We start from the raw sequence: 13,431 nt of genomic DNA, 5'->3' as shown, positions 1-13,431 counted from the left end.
AGAACTAAAAGGACCATTTTTGACTTAACTTAAAAAAGTGCAAAAAATCCTTTATTATGTGAAGTTACAGTTAAGTAAAATACAACAGAAACCGTATTTGGTGAGACACCATGTCACAGAGTGTTATGGCACCTCCTAACTGTCCTCTGGTTCTGCTTAATAAATAACGCTACAGATCCTGGGTCAGTCAGGAGCGCTGCAAAAAACCGCAGCTTTGGGCGTCACATGATTGCGCTGTCTGAAATCGCAGTTTTGATCAGAGAACGATCAATCGTTCAGCCTTCTGTGGTTAGAGAGGAAAGGCTTGGCTTGCATATCTTAAACTCGGTCTTCTAATCAGGGTCGTAGTATCAGCTGAGCGTTTAATTAGGCTCAGTTATCAGCATTAGTTATGCAGTATGTTAGAAAGGATTAAGTCATATAAAATCGATCGTTGTCAAACCCATAAAGAATCATTTTATTGTGTTCAGTCAGACTGAGTCACAAATATTTGTGTCAAAGATTTGATACCTGGGAATAATGTTTCTGCACCGTAGGGATGGGTATCGTTTAGGTTTTATCCGATACCGGTGCCAAACCGGTACTTTTGAAACGGTGCCGGTGCTCAAACCGGTGCTTAAAGAATGGAGAACACAAAATTGGTCCAAAAACCTCTCATGTTCAGCTGTTTTTTTGTAAAAAGATAACAATGTTAGCCTTTTCTGCAGCTATGGGGCATATATGGTATCACTCTTGGCTGGAAGCAGTGCTTAAACAATGGAAAAAACACAAACTTTGTCCAAAAACCTCTCATATTTAGCTGTTTTCCACTTTTTCTTTGGTCATTTTAGCCTTTTTAGCCAGGGTGAAGGGAGTATCTGCCATCAAACAAGAAGACAGCCGCATGTAGCTATGATGATGTTTGCTAGTTCACCTTACGTGCATTAATGTAATAACGTGGTTAGCCTACTCAACGTAAATTACACACGAACAACATTAAGCTACTCACGCAGAGAAGAACGGCTGCTGCTGCATCATCATCCTCATCATTTCTGCTACACTGGCAGGGCTAGGGGCCAGGACTCTATTCTTCGGGGTTTTTGGGGGATGTTGCTAACTCCGGGTCCGATAACAGACAACCCACGCACAGTAGATGCGCTCGGTGTGAGGTCTCGCAGCAAGCTATCAAATACGGCGCATTTCTGGGCTTTAAAAAAAAAACGCTATGCGTCGCCAGGTGTTTCATCAGATTTGAGGTGTTACCTCCTTTGACAGTATCACAGTATCAGCTTAAAGCACTTGTTGCTGCTGAGTTTGCATATATTGCTGTGAAGTACAGCCAGACTTTTGACCGCTTCGCCTTGGGCATTTTAATCTGTAGCTCTGCTCTAAAAGAACGTACGTACCTGGCCCCGCCTACTATCCTCGGAAACGTAAAATGATTGGCTAGAAGTGTATCACAGCTCAGGAAAAAAAAGCACCGAAATAAAGCACCGAAATGTGCGCTGCTTTTCGGTCTGGTTACTACCGTTTATGTCAGAACCGGTGCCATCATGGCACCGGACACCGGTACCCATCCCTACTGCACCGTGTACAAAAACAGGACGTAACAGAGTCATCCTTTAATATTAAATATAATATTAGGTCACAGTAGGGATGGGACTTTTTGAAAACACTGAGTGCAGCGATGCACTCCTCAAACACGACTCTGAAGTTTGCAGACAACACAAACGTGGTGGGTTTTATACCAAACAATGAGAGGGGCACCTCTCCCTGTTTGTTGAACAACCTGCTGATTAACACCAGCAAGACCAAGGAGGTCATAGTCGACTACAGGAGGTCCAGGAGGACAGAGCACCCACCTCTCCTCATCCGAGGAGCCTCCACAAAGCCTCTTCTTCCTCAGGAAACTGAAGCGGGCTGGACTCCCCCCCGTTTGCTCAGAGCTTTTTACAGAGGAAGGCCAGTCGTATTGCTGCTGACCCCACTCTCCCAGGACTGTTCATCGCTGCCATCGAGGTCACGGCATAGTTACATAGAAACCCCCACCTGAGGGACAGCTTTCTGCCAAGAGCTGTGAAAGCCATCTGTCCACCTGCCCTTCCCTCTGCTTCCCTGCACACACACTCACATCCAGTCGCTGCACTCTCGAGACTTCTGCCTGTGTTTTTCACTTTTTGCCCTTTTTTAAAATCTTACTTATGTATTTATTGATCTTTTGTTTTCTTTATCAGCGAGGGCATCACAGTAAGTTTTGTAATGTTTTAGTAACATAATGACAATAAATGTGATGCACCCTGTGATGCAGTGTACATTAGACATTTCTTACATGTTGACAGCCTGCTCATGCTTTCAGGTGACCATCAAGGTACTGCAAAAGAATTCTTAGACGTGTGCAGTGAGACGGGACGACAGCTGACTGAAAGAGATGCAGAGAAGATAAACTGTCCTCTGGTACACAAGCAGTACCAACCTGCTGAAGCGAGGTGGAATCTGTGCTGTGGATTCAAAAAATCATCTCCCCACTTAAAGGTTGATCTCAGTGAAATATGTTAGTGAATGAAATCACCGAACTCGATTAGTTTTCAGTCATGGCTGAGATCAAACACTAGGATCAGAATTTGATCGTATTACTGCAGCTGTATGTAGAGAGTCTGTGGACTTGTCTCTCATTTTTCATAATAAATTGATTTGAGTCACTCTGCTTCATGTGTGTGTGTGCAAACTCGCAGACGACCAATTACACTGTTGAAAAATGAAAGCACATTTTAATCAGAGTAGCATCAATCAGGTAAACATCTGTGAGTGTTAAATAGTTTCAGCTGCTGTGCTGTTAATGAAATTAACAGCAGGTGCAACAATGAGACAAACCCTAAAGCAGCAGCGGTTTAACAGGTGGAGGACACTCGTGTTTTTCTCTGCTCATCTTTTTAAAACTAGTTCTGAATTTGGCTCAGGCCAGTTTCACTACTGATATCAAGACGTGATACCTGGACACAGCACGGGTTGCACAGGTAGCTGCTCCAGGATGGCTCATCAACACGTGCCATACAGTTTGCCGTGTCTCCAGCACAGGCTGCAGAGGATGAAGGAGATTCCAGAAAACAGGCAGTTAGAGCAGCTTTGACTCTCTGACCAGAAACAGACTTCGTAGAGTGGCCTGAGTGCCTCATGTCCTCTGGTTGGCCCCGTCCTTACTGCCTGGGAGTGTGGACTGCCTCGAGTAGCTATCAATATGAAGAAGTGAAGCTTTTTCTTCATATGTGAATTATATGGACATTGAGGCTGTGGACAGCTACAGGTACCTTGGTGTTCATCTGAACAACAGACTGGACTGGACTCATAACTCAGACGCCCTCTACAGGAAAGGGCAGAGCAGGCTGTACCTGCTGCGGAGACTCAGGTCGTTTGGAGTGGAGGGCCCACTCCTGAAGACCTTCTATGACTCTGTTGTGGCTTCTGCTATCTTTTATGGTGTGGTCTGCTGGGGCGGCAGCATCTCTGCTGGGGACAGGAAGAGACTGAACAGGGTGATCCGAAGGGCCAGCTCTGTTCTAGGATGCCCTCTGGACCCAGTGGAGGTGGTGAGTGACAGGAGAACGGCGGCTAAGCTGTCATCCCTGATGGACAACATCTCCCACCCCATGCAGCAGACTGTGACAGCACTGAGCAGCTCCTTCAGTGGGAGACTGCGGCACCCACGGTGTGGGACGGAGAGATTTCGCAGGTCTTTCCTCCCCACTGCTGTCAGACTCCACAACAAAGACTTTAACTGATCAAACACACACATCCACACATGTGCAATAACACTAAGTGCAATAATCCTTTCTGTCATCGTTGTATTTTTACTCAGTTGTATATAGTATTTGTATTTGTATTCTATTTTTATCTTATTGTATATTTATTTTATTTTATTCTACTGTATATAGTATATTATTTTATTCTATTCTGTACAGTTGTGTACTGTATTTATTCTTATTGTATTCTAATTTTTGCGTCATAACTTTTGCACTGTCCACTTCCTGCTGTGACAAAACAAATTTCCCACGTGTGGGACTAATAAAGGTTATCTTATCTTATCTTATTATTTAACTACTTAGAGCCATAGTTATGCTAAACACAACAAGTAGTCGTTGAATTCAACAATTACCATTACATCCAGAACTGATTGTGGAATGACTGCTTCAGCTCCAGCTCTGGTTCAGCTTCTACATTTAAATATCACGGGCTTCATGTGAGCCTTCGACTGAAACCTTGCGCTGCCAAAAAAAAAGAAGAAAAACCCGCCAAAAAGCCCTGAATCAGATGTTACAGTCATGTAATCCAAGTGCATTTCACCTGAACTACCTGAACCTGAAGCAGCATCGTGGAGTCTGCTACCAGTAAATTCATGTTCGGCTGCCATTGCTCCTCCAGTAGAGCTTCAAACTCCGCTAGTACAGAATTAAAGCAGATAACTCGTCTTTGCAGATTAGGTCCTGCTTAGCTCGACACCTGTCTGCATATGCAGATGTTCCTTTTCCGTTAACAGAAGTTCCTGCTTGTTGTGTCATCCTGTTCAACATCGTGTCCATTTATGAATGCACTGAAGAACTACCAGTATGCATGCTGCCACACCAAGCACCATTACTATCACTTTCATGCTGGATTGTGATGCTGGCAGCACTACAACTAACTTTATTACCATTGGGGCAAATTGGAACAGTGCCACAAATATTTAATACCGAAACCTGACCTTCTTGCAGTAATAGTGTTGATGCTAGATAAGTCATCATTGAGAGTTGGGAGCCTTCACCGTCTCCTGAGCAGATGTGGTCTGCTCATGTCTGCCCTTATCATTCTGTCTGTTCTCAGTTCCTTTATTAGCACGTGTGCCATTTCCATCATTTCCGTCAGCTCAGTTTCTGCGTTTCCTGTTCACCACCTGCATCCAGTCGCCAGTGTTCCTCAGCATCATCATCTTTTTCCTTACTGTGATCAATCTTTGTCTTTCATGGAGGAACAGCCATGATTTCTTGTCCTGGTGGACTCATTCTCTACATGTTTATCCAACAAACCACATTCCTGCCAACCCAGATCATTTAATCCTCTAAGCCACATTCAATTTAAAAAACAAACAAACAATACAAACGTATCAAATTTCTCCCAGGGGCAGTAAGGTCCAAAGCAGTGTTATGATTTAAGTCAAAGCAGTTTGTTACTGGGAACAAGGGAGAGTCCGTGGGAAACTTTGATTTGATTTTCAAGCTGCTTTTCCCCCCAGTTTCTGACTCCAGTAGAGCTTATCCAGAGGTCTTAGTTTTTGAACGCGACTACCTCTTATTGTACATCAGGAAACTCGAACCACAGGGACGCCTGCAGAATAATAGCTAAGTATGATACTAAAGAGCGTGGGTGAGCGTCTGGTGGCTGGGCCTTAGTCCATGGGGCCCGACTGGGCACAGTCCAAAAAAGGGACATTGGCCCATCCTCCTGCAGGCCCACCACCCGCAGGAGGCGCCGTAGGGGTCGGGTGCAATGTGTGCCTGGTGGCGGCCAGGAGCAGAGGTCATGGGGGACTGATCCCCAGCTACCAAGTGTGACCAGGAGATATTTTATTTTGTATTCTTATGATCACAGTTATAATTAGAAATATCAATCATTAATCATTTACCATTGTGGAATCTGATGACAGTATAATCTTTGTTTTATATCTATGGTAATCTGAGTAAAGATTAATGTATGCAGGTTATCATCATTGTAATCAAGTCTCAAATGGTATTCACAGCATTGTATTCACCGTCCATAACTGGAGGGTCCAGCAGGACCTTGTTCTAATTCATTTGCAGGCCTACATCAGAACATGCACATAGAGAGTTATGTAAACACGCACGTTCACCCTTATTTACACAGGGAGGTCATGTCAGGACATTCTCTAGTTGGACACACAGGCTCACAGAACTGCACAACATGACATGTCACACACTTGTTTTTCTCTAAAGTATCATCTGATGTTTGTATAAGGAGAACTTTGGACTATGGGGAGACTGTTATCATTTCCAGTAAGGTCTAACTGTGTGATGTCATCATGGGTTATATAAGGATGGGGAACGGTCCACTCTTTGGAGATCTGTGGCTGTACGCTTGTCTTCCCATGCTTCTGTCTTAGAAGTGTGTAATAAAGATCACTATTCTGACATCTACTGAGACCATGCAGTCGTTTGTCTTCTCCTCAAAACTCGAATCATGACACAAGACTAGCAGTCACAGGAGACCCCGGGGCAGACCCAGGACACTCTGGAGAGATTATATCTCTCGGCTGGCCTGGGAACGCCTTGGTGTTCCCCCGGATAAGCTGGAGGAGGTGGCTGAGGAGAGGGAGGTCTGGGCTTCTCTGCTTAGGCTGCTGCCCCTGCAACCCGGCCCCGGATAACCGTAATATGATGGATGGATGGGTGTATTCGTCACCTAGAGATTTCTGAGGACACCGCCTGTGAACAACACTAGTCTTGTACTGGTTAATGTACTCCAGTTACAGGTTATCTTCAGAGAAATAAATGAAAGGGGAAACACAGCAGTACATTTTGTTCAAATGACACAATTTTGCACTTTACATTTAGGTCATATTTGCTAACCTGCCAGCAGCCTCCTTGTAGTTTCAGGACTTTGCAGTGAAACTAACGGACACTCAACAGCAGAGGTACAGCACCTGTACACAGACAGGGTCAAATTAATCCTCAGGGGTCCTTCTTGGACACACACACACGCGCGCGCGCGCGCGCACACACACACACACACACACACACACACACAGGTTTTCATCTTATTTGTGAAACTTCTTTGAAGAGAAAGGCATCCACAGAGAACCTGAGCACACTGTGCCCACCTGACAGGAACTGGGAGCGTCTGCCTTCTGTTCTGCTGTCGATGTGGAGAACCAACTACAGTAAGAAATGTGTATGACAGTTCCTGCAAGCAACACACCCACCCGTAGTCTCTAATGTCCACTCTAGGCATGGGGTTTGGCTCTTTTGAGCTTGTAACATAGCACAAGTCCACATAAAGCCTTTCCCCAGCCATAAGAACTTCCACCTGGACCAAAAAATACACAAAATACCTGAGAAGATAGAGTGCCCTGAAGAAAGGGGCCCTTACTGGGCTGTTCAGATGAAAACCTTGGATCACCCCTTTGTGCATGAGTAAAAAAAGAAAGAAAAAACTTTGTAGGATTGTGCATTACAACAGTGTGAATTCATTGCAGTGCTTCTGTAAAATGCAATTTCTAACAACATTTTATATGATTTGCCAAATGACTTTTTTAAATAAGTACTAAATTGGTTCATTTAATTTTAAAATCACTCTTTCAAAGTCTGCTTTGTAGATGTGAGGAAGCAGTTTAAGAGTCTGAATGCTCGGAAAGCTCCCGGCCCAGACGGTGTGTCTCCTGCCACCCTCAGACACTGTGCAAACGAGCTGGCCCCAGTGTTTTCTGGCATTTTCAACTCCTCACTGCAGGCATGTCATGTGCCTGCCTGCTTCAAGTCCTCCACCATAATCCCTGTCCCCAAGAAACCTAGGATCACTGGACTAAATGACTACAGACCCGTGGCTCTGACATCTGTGGTCATGAAGTCATTTGAGCGCCTAGTTCTCTCCCATCTCAAGACCCTCACGGCCCCCCTCCTGGACCCCCTGCAGTTTGCATACAGAGCCAACAGGTCTGTAGACGACGCCATCAACATGGCCCTACACTTCATCCTGCAGCATCTGGACTCCCCAGGAACCTACGCCAGGATCCTGTTTGTGGACTTCAGCTCTGCCTTCAACACCATCCTTCCAGACCATCTCCGAGGCAAGCTTTCCCAGATGAATGTGCCTGATCCCATCTGCCGGTGGATCACTGACTTCCTGACGGACAGGAAGCAGCATGTGAGGCTGGGAAAGAATGTCTCGGACTCCCGGACCATCAGCACCGGCTCCCCTCAGGGCTGTGTTCTTTCTCCTCTGCTCTTCTCCCTGTACACCAACTGCTGCACCTCCACCCACCAGTCTGTCAAGCTAATCAAGTTTGCAGATGACACCACCGTTATTGGGCTCATCTCTGACGGGGACGAGTCTGCCTACAGGAGGGAGGTTGAACGTTTGGTGTCCTGGTGCAGCCACAACAACCTGGTGCTGAATGCCCAGAAGACAGTGGAGATTATTGTGGACTTCAGGAAGCACACAGCCCCACTCCCCCCCATCATCCTGACTGACACCCCCATCACCTCTGTGGACTCGTTCCGCTTCCTGGGTACCACCATCACCCAGGACCTGAAGTGGGAGCCCACCATCACCTCCGTCATTAAGAAAGCCCAGCAGAGGATGTACTTCCTGAGGCAGCTGAAGAAATTCAACCTGCCAACACGGACGATGATGCAATTCTACACTGCAATCATCGAGTCCATCCTCACCTCCTCCATCACCGTGTGGTACGCTGGAGCCACTATCAGGGACAAACAGAGACTGCAGCGTGTTGTGCGCTCTGCTGAGAAGGTGATTGGCTGCAGACTCCCATCTCTGCAGGACCTGTACACCTCCAGGACACTGAGGCGTGCAGCCCGGATCTCAGCTGACCCTTCTCACCCTGGACACAGTCTGTTTGACCTGCTCCCCTCAGGCAGGAGGCTCCGGTCCATTCGCACCAGAACCTCTCGCCATAAGAACAGTTTCTTCCCCTCTGCTGTTGGACACATGAACAATAACCACATGACTGTCCCCGCCACTAACACATGACCCTACGCTGTGTTCACTGCATCATTCCATGTTTGGCACTGATCACCATCTGCACTCATGTATATATCATGTATATATCATGTATATATCATGTATATATCTATCTACTTAGCACTTTTAATTCTTATTTTTATGTTTATTTAAGCGTTATCTGACGGTATGTTTGCACTAAGTACTGCAGCAATTTCCTAATGTTGTAAACCTGCTCAACATTTGCCAATAAAACCCTTTCTGATTTTTTTTCTCTCCCTTAGAGGTAGGGTGAGAAGTTCAGCCATCCGAGAGGGGCTCAGAGTAGAGCCGCTGCTCCTGCGCATAAAAGGAGCCAGCTGAGATGGTTCGGGCATCTGACAAGGATGCCCCCTGGGCGCCTCCTGGGTGAGGTTTTCCTGGCATGTCCCACCGGGAGGAGGCCTTGAGGCAGACCCAGGACACGCTGGAGAGATTATATCTCTCGGCTGGCCTGGGAACGCCTTGGTGTTCCCCCGGATAAGCTGGAGGAGGTGGCTGGGGAGAGGGAGGTCTGGGCCTCTTTGCTGCTGCCCACGCGACCCGGCCCCGGATAAGTGGAAGAAAATGGATGGATGGATGATTACTATTATTATTACTGCTACTAATACTATCTATTTCACCTTTCGATTTTTCTAACTGTAACATCTGCTCTTACCAGCAGCACTTTATACATAGAGTAAATTAATCCTGAGCATGACTGAATACAGATTATTGGTGCTGCCCTCCACAACAGATCCAGTTTCTCATGTTGCCTTCAAATAAATATGCAATCCTTCTGCATTAAATTACTTGTAAAAATGCCTCTGAGTTCATCAGGCTAACATTTAGCAGCTGTATGATATGAAAATAACAAAAGAAGTGTTTTATAGCTGGAAAACATTTCACTTACCAGAGCTGGACACTTGGTGGGTGCACAGAAACATAAGTGAGGAGGAAACCAGAAGAATAAAATGAAAAAACATTGTCCCAGCTAGATTTCTGGAAATCAAATGTGTTGAAGAAAATTATGAAACATGAAGTCCAAAGGTGCCTTGAAAGGGAATGGGCTCTGAGTTTCCTGCTTTGCTTTTCTGTTGCAGAGAACAATGCTGGCAGTGAAGGCTGTTTTTGTTTTCCAGCACTGCATCCGCTCGTTTCGTTATAGCAGCCATGCCTTCAGTGAAAGCGAGTGTCATAAAATCACCAAACAGGAAGCCCGACAGAGGCCGGTCAGGTCTGCTTCCTGGGAAGGTTCCCATGTATCCCTCTGCAGAATACTTTTTTCAACTGCCCTTACATAATGTGAGTAAGTATGGAGCGTTACACCTTTTTAACAGGGCTTTAGAGAAAACGTAAGAACAGCAGTTTTGTGAGTCAGCCCTCGACTGGTTATAGTCTGTTCAGATGCTGACACGACAAGGATAGAAAGACCCTCACATAATAATAATAATAATAATAATTTCTATTTATAAAGCGCCTTTCAAGACACCCAAGGACACTTTACAATAGGATAAAACACGTAATGAAAAAATGACAAAATGAAGAACAATAACACAAAAACACAAGATAAAATTTACAAACAGTGGGTTCACAGTAAATATGCAGATTTGCAGACATTTCACTTTTATCTCTTCTTTTAAGCTTCATTAAAATCCATTTTTTCTTTCTGACATACAAAGCATTTATGAAAGTAATCTGACTGTTAAAAAAGTAAATCTTAAAATGAGACAGCAGGCGCTCAGCTGGATGTGTAGAGACAGAGCCGTTCTGCAAACTCTGACTAGAGAGTCCGTTTGGGAGATGAATCCTGAACCACTTTGACTCAGGTCTGCTGACACAAAAGATCAGAATAATGAAGATTTCTGGTCGATCGATCAGACTGAGCACCCTTCACTGGCACGAGAAGCTATAGGTCCTGTTATCTTGGACACCATAAACACCACCTCGCTCTCTGTCCAGTATTCACATTTAACACCAGCAGAGCTTTTCACACAGCATGCATCTGAAGAAGATGTTTTTGGAAAAAGCAGTTTACATATTGCATTTGATTGCATTTAGTGCTGGATCATGTTTCGTCTGTTTTACTGAATAAATCTGTTGCCTGTGTGCTGCATTTTGTTTTTCTCACATTATAAAAGAACTAATCAGGTAGAGAAACAAGATGCACATGGTCACAACTTAATTAAAAACTTTGTTTTATACTTTACACAGTTCAAAAGGTAAAATATAGTAACAAAAGGAAAGAATTTGGAGTTGGTATATGACCTGATGTCTCAACGATATATTTTCACAGCCGGACTAAGAAAAAAAAGTAAACTTGTGTTTTGAGCCCTGAACTTACTTTTTGAATAAATTCTTCTTCTTTCAACACCTCCCTTTAGAAATCAAATGCCTACACCATCATGATCTTGTTGCAATAATGATCGGCGGTGGGCTGGGGTGTTTATCTGAGTATCTCCTCGGCTTGCTCCCTGTACGTTGGGGTTTGGAGTGGGTCTGTTTCCTGCGTCTTGGGAAGCAGGTTGTGACTGTCGTTTGTGCCAGAGTACCTGGCTTTCTTGGAACCCCTGGATGGAGTTCTTGAGGGTGCTCCACTTGAGGACTCCGTCGTACTTAGAGACTTCAGTGCTCATGTGGGAAACAAGAGTGAGACTGGAGGGGCGTGATTGAGAGGAACGGCCTCCCAGATCTGAACCCGAGCGGTGTCCTGTTACTGGACTTCTGTGCAAACACTATGTTGTAACATAAGGGCGTCCGTAAGTGCACGTGGCACCAGAACACTCTCGGCCAGGAAAGCTTCCACTTGGGTGGTCTCAGAATTTCATCTCAGCTTTTCACAGATGTTGTGGTTCTATTGGCTTCATCAGGTGACGGCCTCCAGCTCACACTGGAGTGCAACCGAGTGCAAAGTGCTGGGAATGAGAATCGGCACCTCCGAATCTGAGGCCATGGTCTGCAACTGGAAAAGGGTGGAGTGCCCACTCCAGGTCAGGGACGAGTTCCTGTTTATTTGTTTATCATGGTGTGTTCACGAGCGATGGGAGAGGGGAGCGGGAGATCAACAAATGGATTGGTGCAGCGATGTGGACTCTGCACCAGATCGTATCAATATATCGGTCGAGCTACATCCCTGCCCTCACCTATGGTCACGGGCTGTAAGTAATGACCAAAAGAACGAGATCATGGATACAAGTGGTGGAAATGAGCTTCCTCCTAAGGGTGGCAATCTTTCAATCTTTACAATACAGCAGAATAGCCCATTATTGTTATTGTACAACTGACTGGTTACCACAGGCAGATAATATAGCAGAGCTGGTCCATTTATGCTGTATACAGTATGAATGGACCAGCTCTGCTATATTATGTAACTACGGCCAACACAGCTACTTCCTTACTTACATCTTTTCCTTTCTTTTCAACTCTTATCAGTCACTCAATGTTTAAATTCTTAGTATTTTTTTAAAAACTGCTTCTCAGGTGGGGTATCAGCCCCTAAATGATGCTCAGATCACACTTTTGGAATAGATGCTGCTATTTCTGCAACCAGATTTCCTCAATATTTAATGACTGAGCTGCTGGTCATCATCAAGCTATTTGTCGTACATCAGTAAAGGGGCTCTGTAGCTTCATGATTAGTTTGCGGTTTTTCTTCCTTCACTTTGATTTGTGTTTGTGGACATATAATGTGTGTAACAGGGCGTGGTTGGTGGCACGGTTGCGAAGGGAGGCTGACACAGCGGAGCGCCATCAGTTCAGTTGTGTTGTTGTTGTGTGTGTGCAGCTGGGGCTGAGGGCTGGAAGAGACACAAACTGAGTAAAAAGTGTAGTAAAGTGCGATCTGTGTGGTCGGGTCCGTCATTCATTGTCACTATGTGCAATGTACACTTTCCATTAATCTCACAGTGGAAAATTCCTGGAAATCAAAGTCAAATGTTTATCAGTAGAAGAATCAGACTCCTGTTAAACATTATATTTGTACTAAATGTGTGTGTAAATATGGTGTCTGTAGATTTGTGACGGTGTTTCTGTTGTAGTTTATTCCTGTATGAATATTAAAAACTTGACTGAAAGTATTAAAAATGTATTTGCATTGCTTTACAGAAAAAGGGAAAAATGGTAGGACTGTGGGGGAAAGCGTGATCACCTCAGTTAAACAACTGGTGTAATTCTATTAGGTTCATCTTTAAGGAACTCTGCATGTCTCCAAATAGCTTTGAATGTCTTTGAAATGAGAAGAATACAAATAGAAAAAGACAAAAAGTGGACACATGCAGACAAAGTAAAGAGATGAATATTCAGTAAGCTATAAAGATCCAAAGCTCTCTCAGTTTTTCTCAAATGTGTGTGAGGACTGCTTGTTTGTGTTCTTGGATGCACTTAGTAAATCCAACAGCTCAGCTATTTGTTGTTTGTTGTTTGTAAAAGTTGCAGGAAGAACAAACTTCTTAAACAGGAAATGAAACAAAGCACAAATTCAAAGTTGTTTTTTTTCATTTTATTTTTGTTTTTTAACTCAAAATGTCCTGTTGTAACTGGACTTTTTGAGTTAAGAAACAGAACAAATCCCAACAACACTTCCCTCATGGTGCTTTATATTGTAAAGTCAGACCCTACAATAATGCACAAAGACTCCAACCCCCTAGAGCAGGCACTTTGGCGACAGTGGGAAGGAAAAACTCACTTATAAAGAGAGAAACCTCCGGCAGA

General features: G+C 44.6%; 1 protein-coding gene and 1 long non-coding RNA gene across 2 annotated transcripts in view; one reads left to right on the top strand and one right to left on the bottom strand.

The window, feature by feature from the left end:
* The window catches only part of LOC147318327 (aldehyde dehydrogenase, mitochondrial-like), a 33,552-nt gene extending 30,874 nt beyond the window's left edge, over positions 1 to 2,678 (top strand). The window contains exon 13 of the mRNA XM_086310215.1: positions 2,336 to 2,678. Coding sequence (XP_086166341.1) covers positions 2,336 to 2,368 — 33 coding nt within the window. The 3' untranslated portion in view covers positions 2,369 to 2,678. The remainder of the gene's footprint in view (positions 1 to 2,335) is intronic.
* LOC147318326 (uncharacterized) overlaps positions 1 to 10,502 on the bottom strand; it is an 18,977-nt gene extending 8,475 nt beyond the window's left edge. Inside the window, exons 1-2 of the long non-coding RNA XR_015131440.1 lie at positions 9,635 to 10,502; positions 6,594 to 6,667 (exon numbers count right to left, since the gene is read on the bottom strand). This is a non-coding gene — a long non-coding RNA (uncharacterized LOC147318326). The remainder of the gene's footprint in view (positions 1 to 6,593; positions 6,668 to 9,634) is intronic.
* Between the last annotated feature and the right edge of the window lie 2,929 nt (positions 10,503 to 13,431).

Source organism: Aulonocara sp. 'chitande type north' Nkhata Bay, linkage group LG11, assembly GCF_057382095.1.
Source record: "Aulonocara sp. 'chitande type north' Nkhata Bay isolate Kocher_YH1m ecotype deep benthic linkage group LG11, A_spYH_male_GT1.1, whole genome shotgun sequence".
NCBI lineage: Eukaryota > Metazoa > Chordata > Actinopteri > Cichliformes > Cichlidae > Aulonocara > Aulonocara sp. 'chitande type north' Nkhata Bay.
This window is presented reverse-complemented; position numbering and strand designations above follow the sequence as displayed.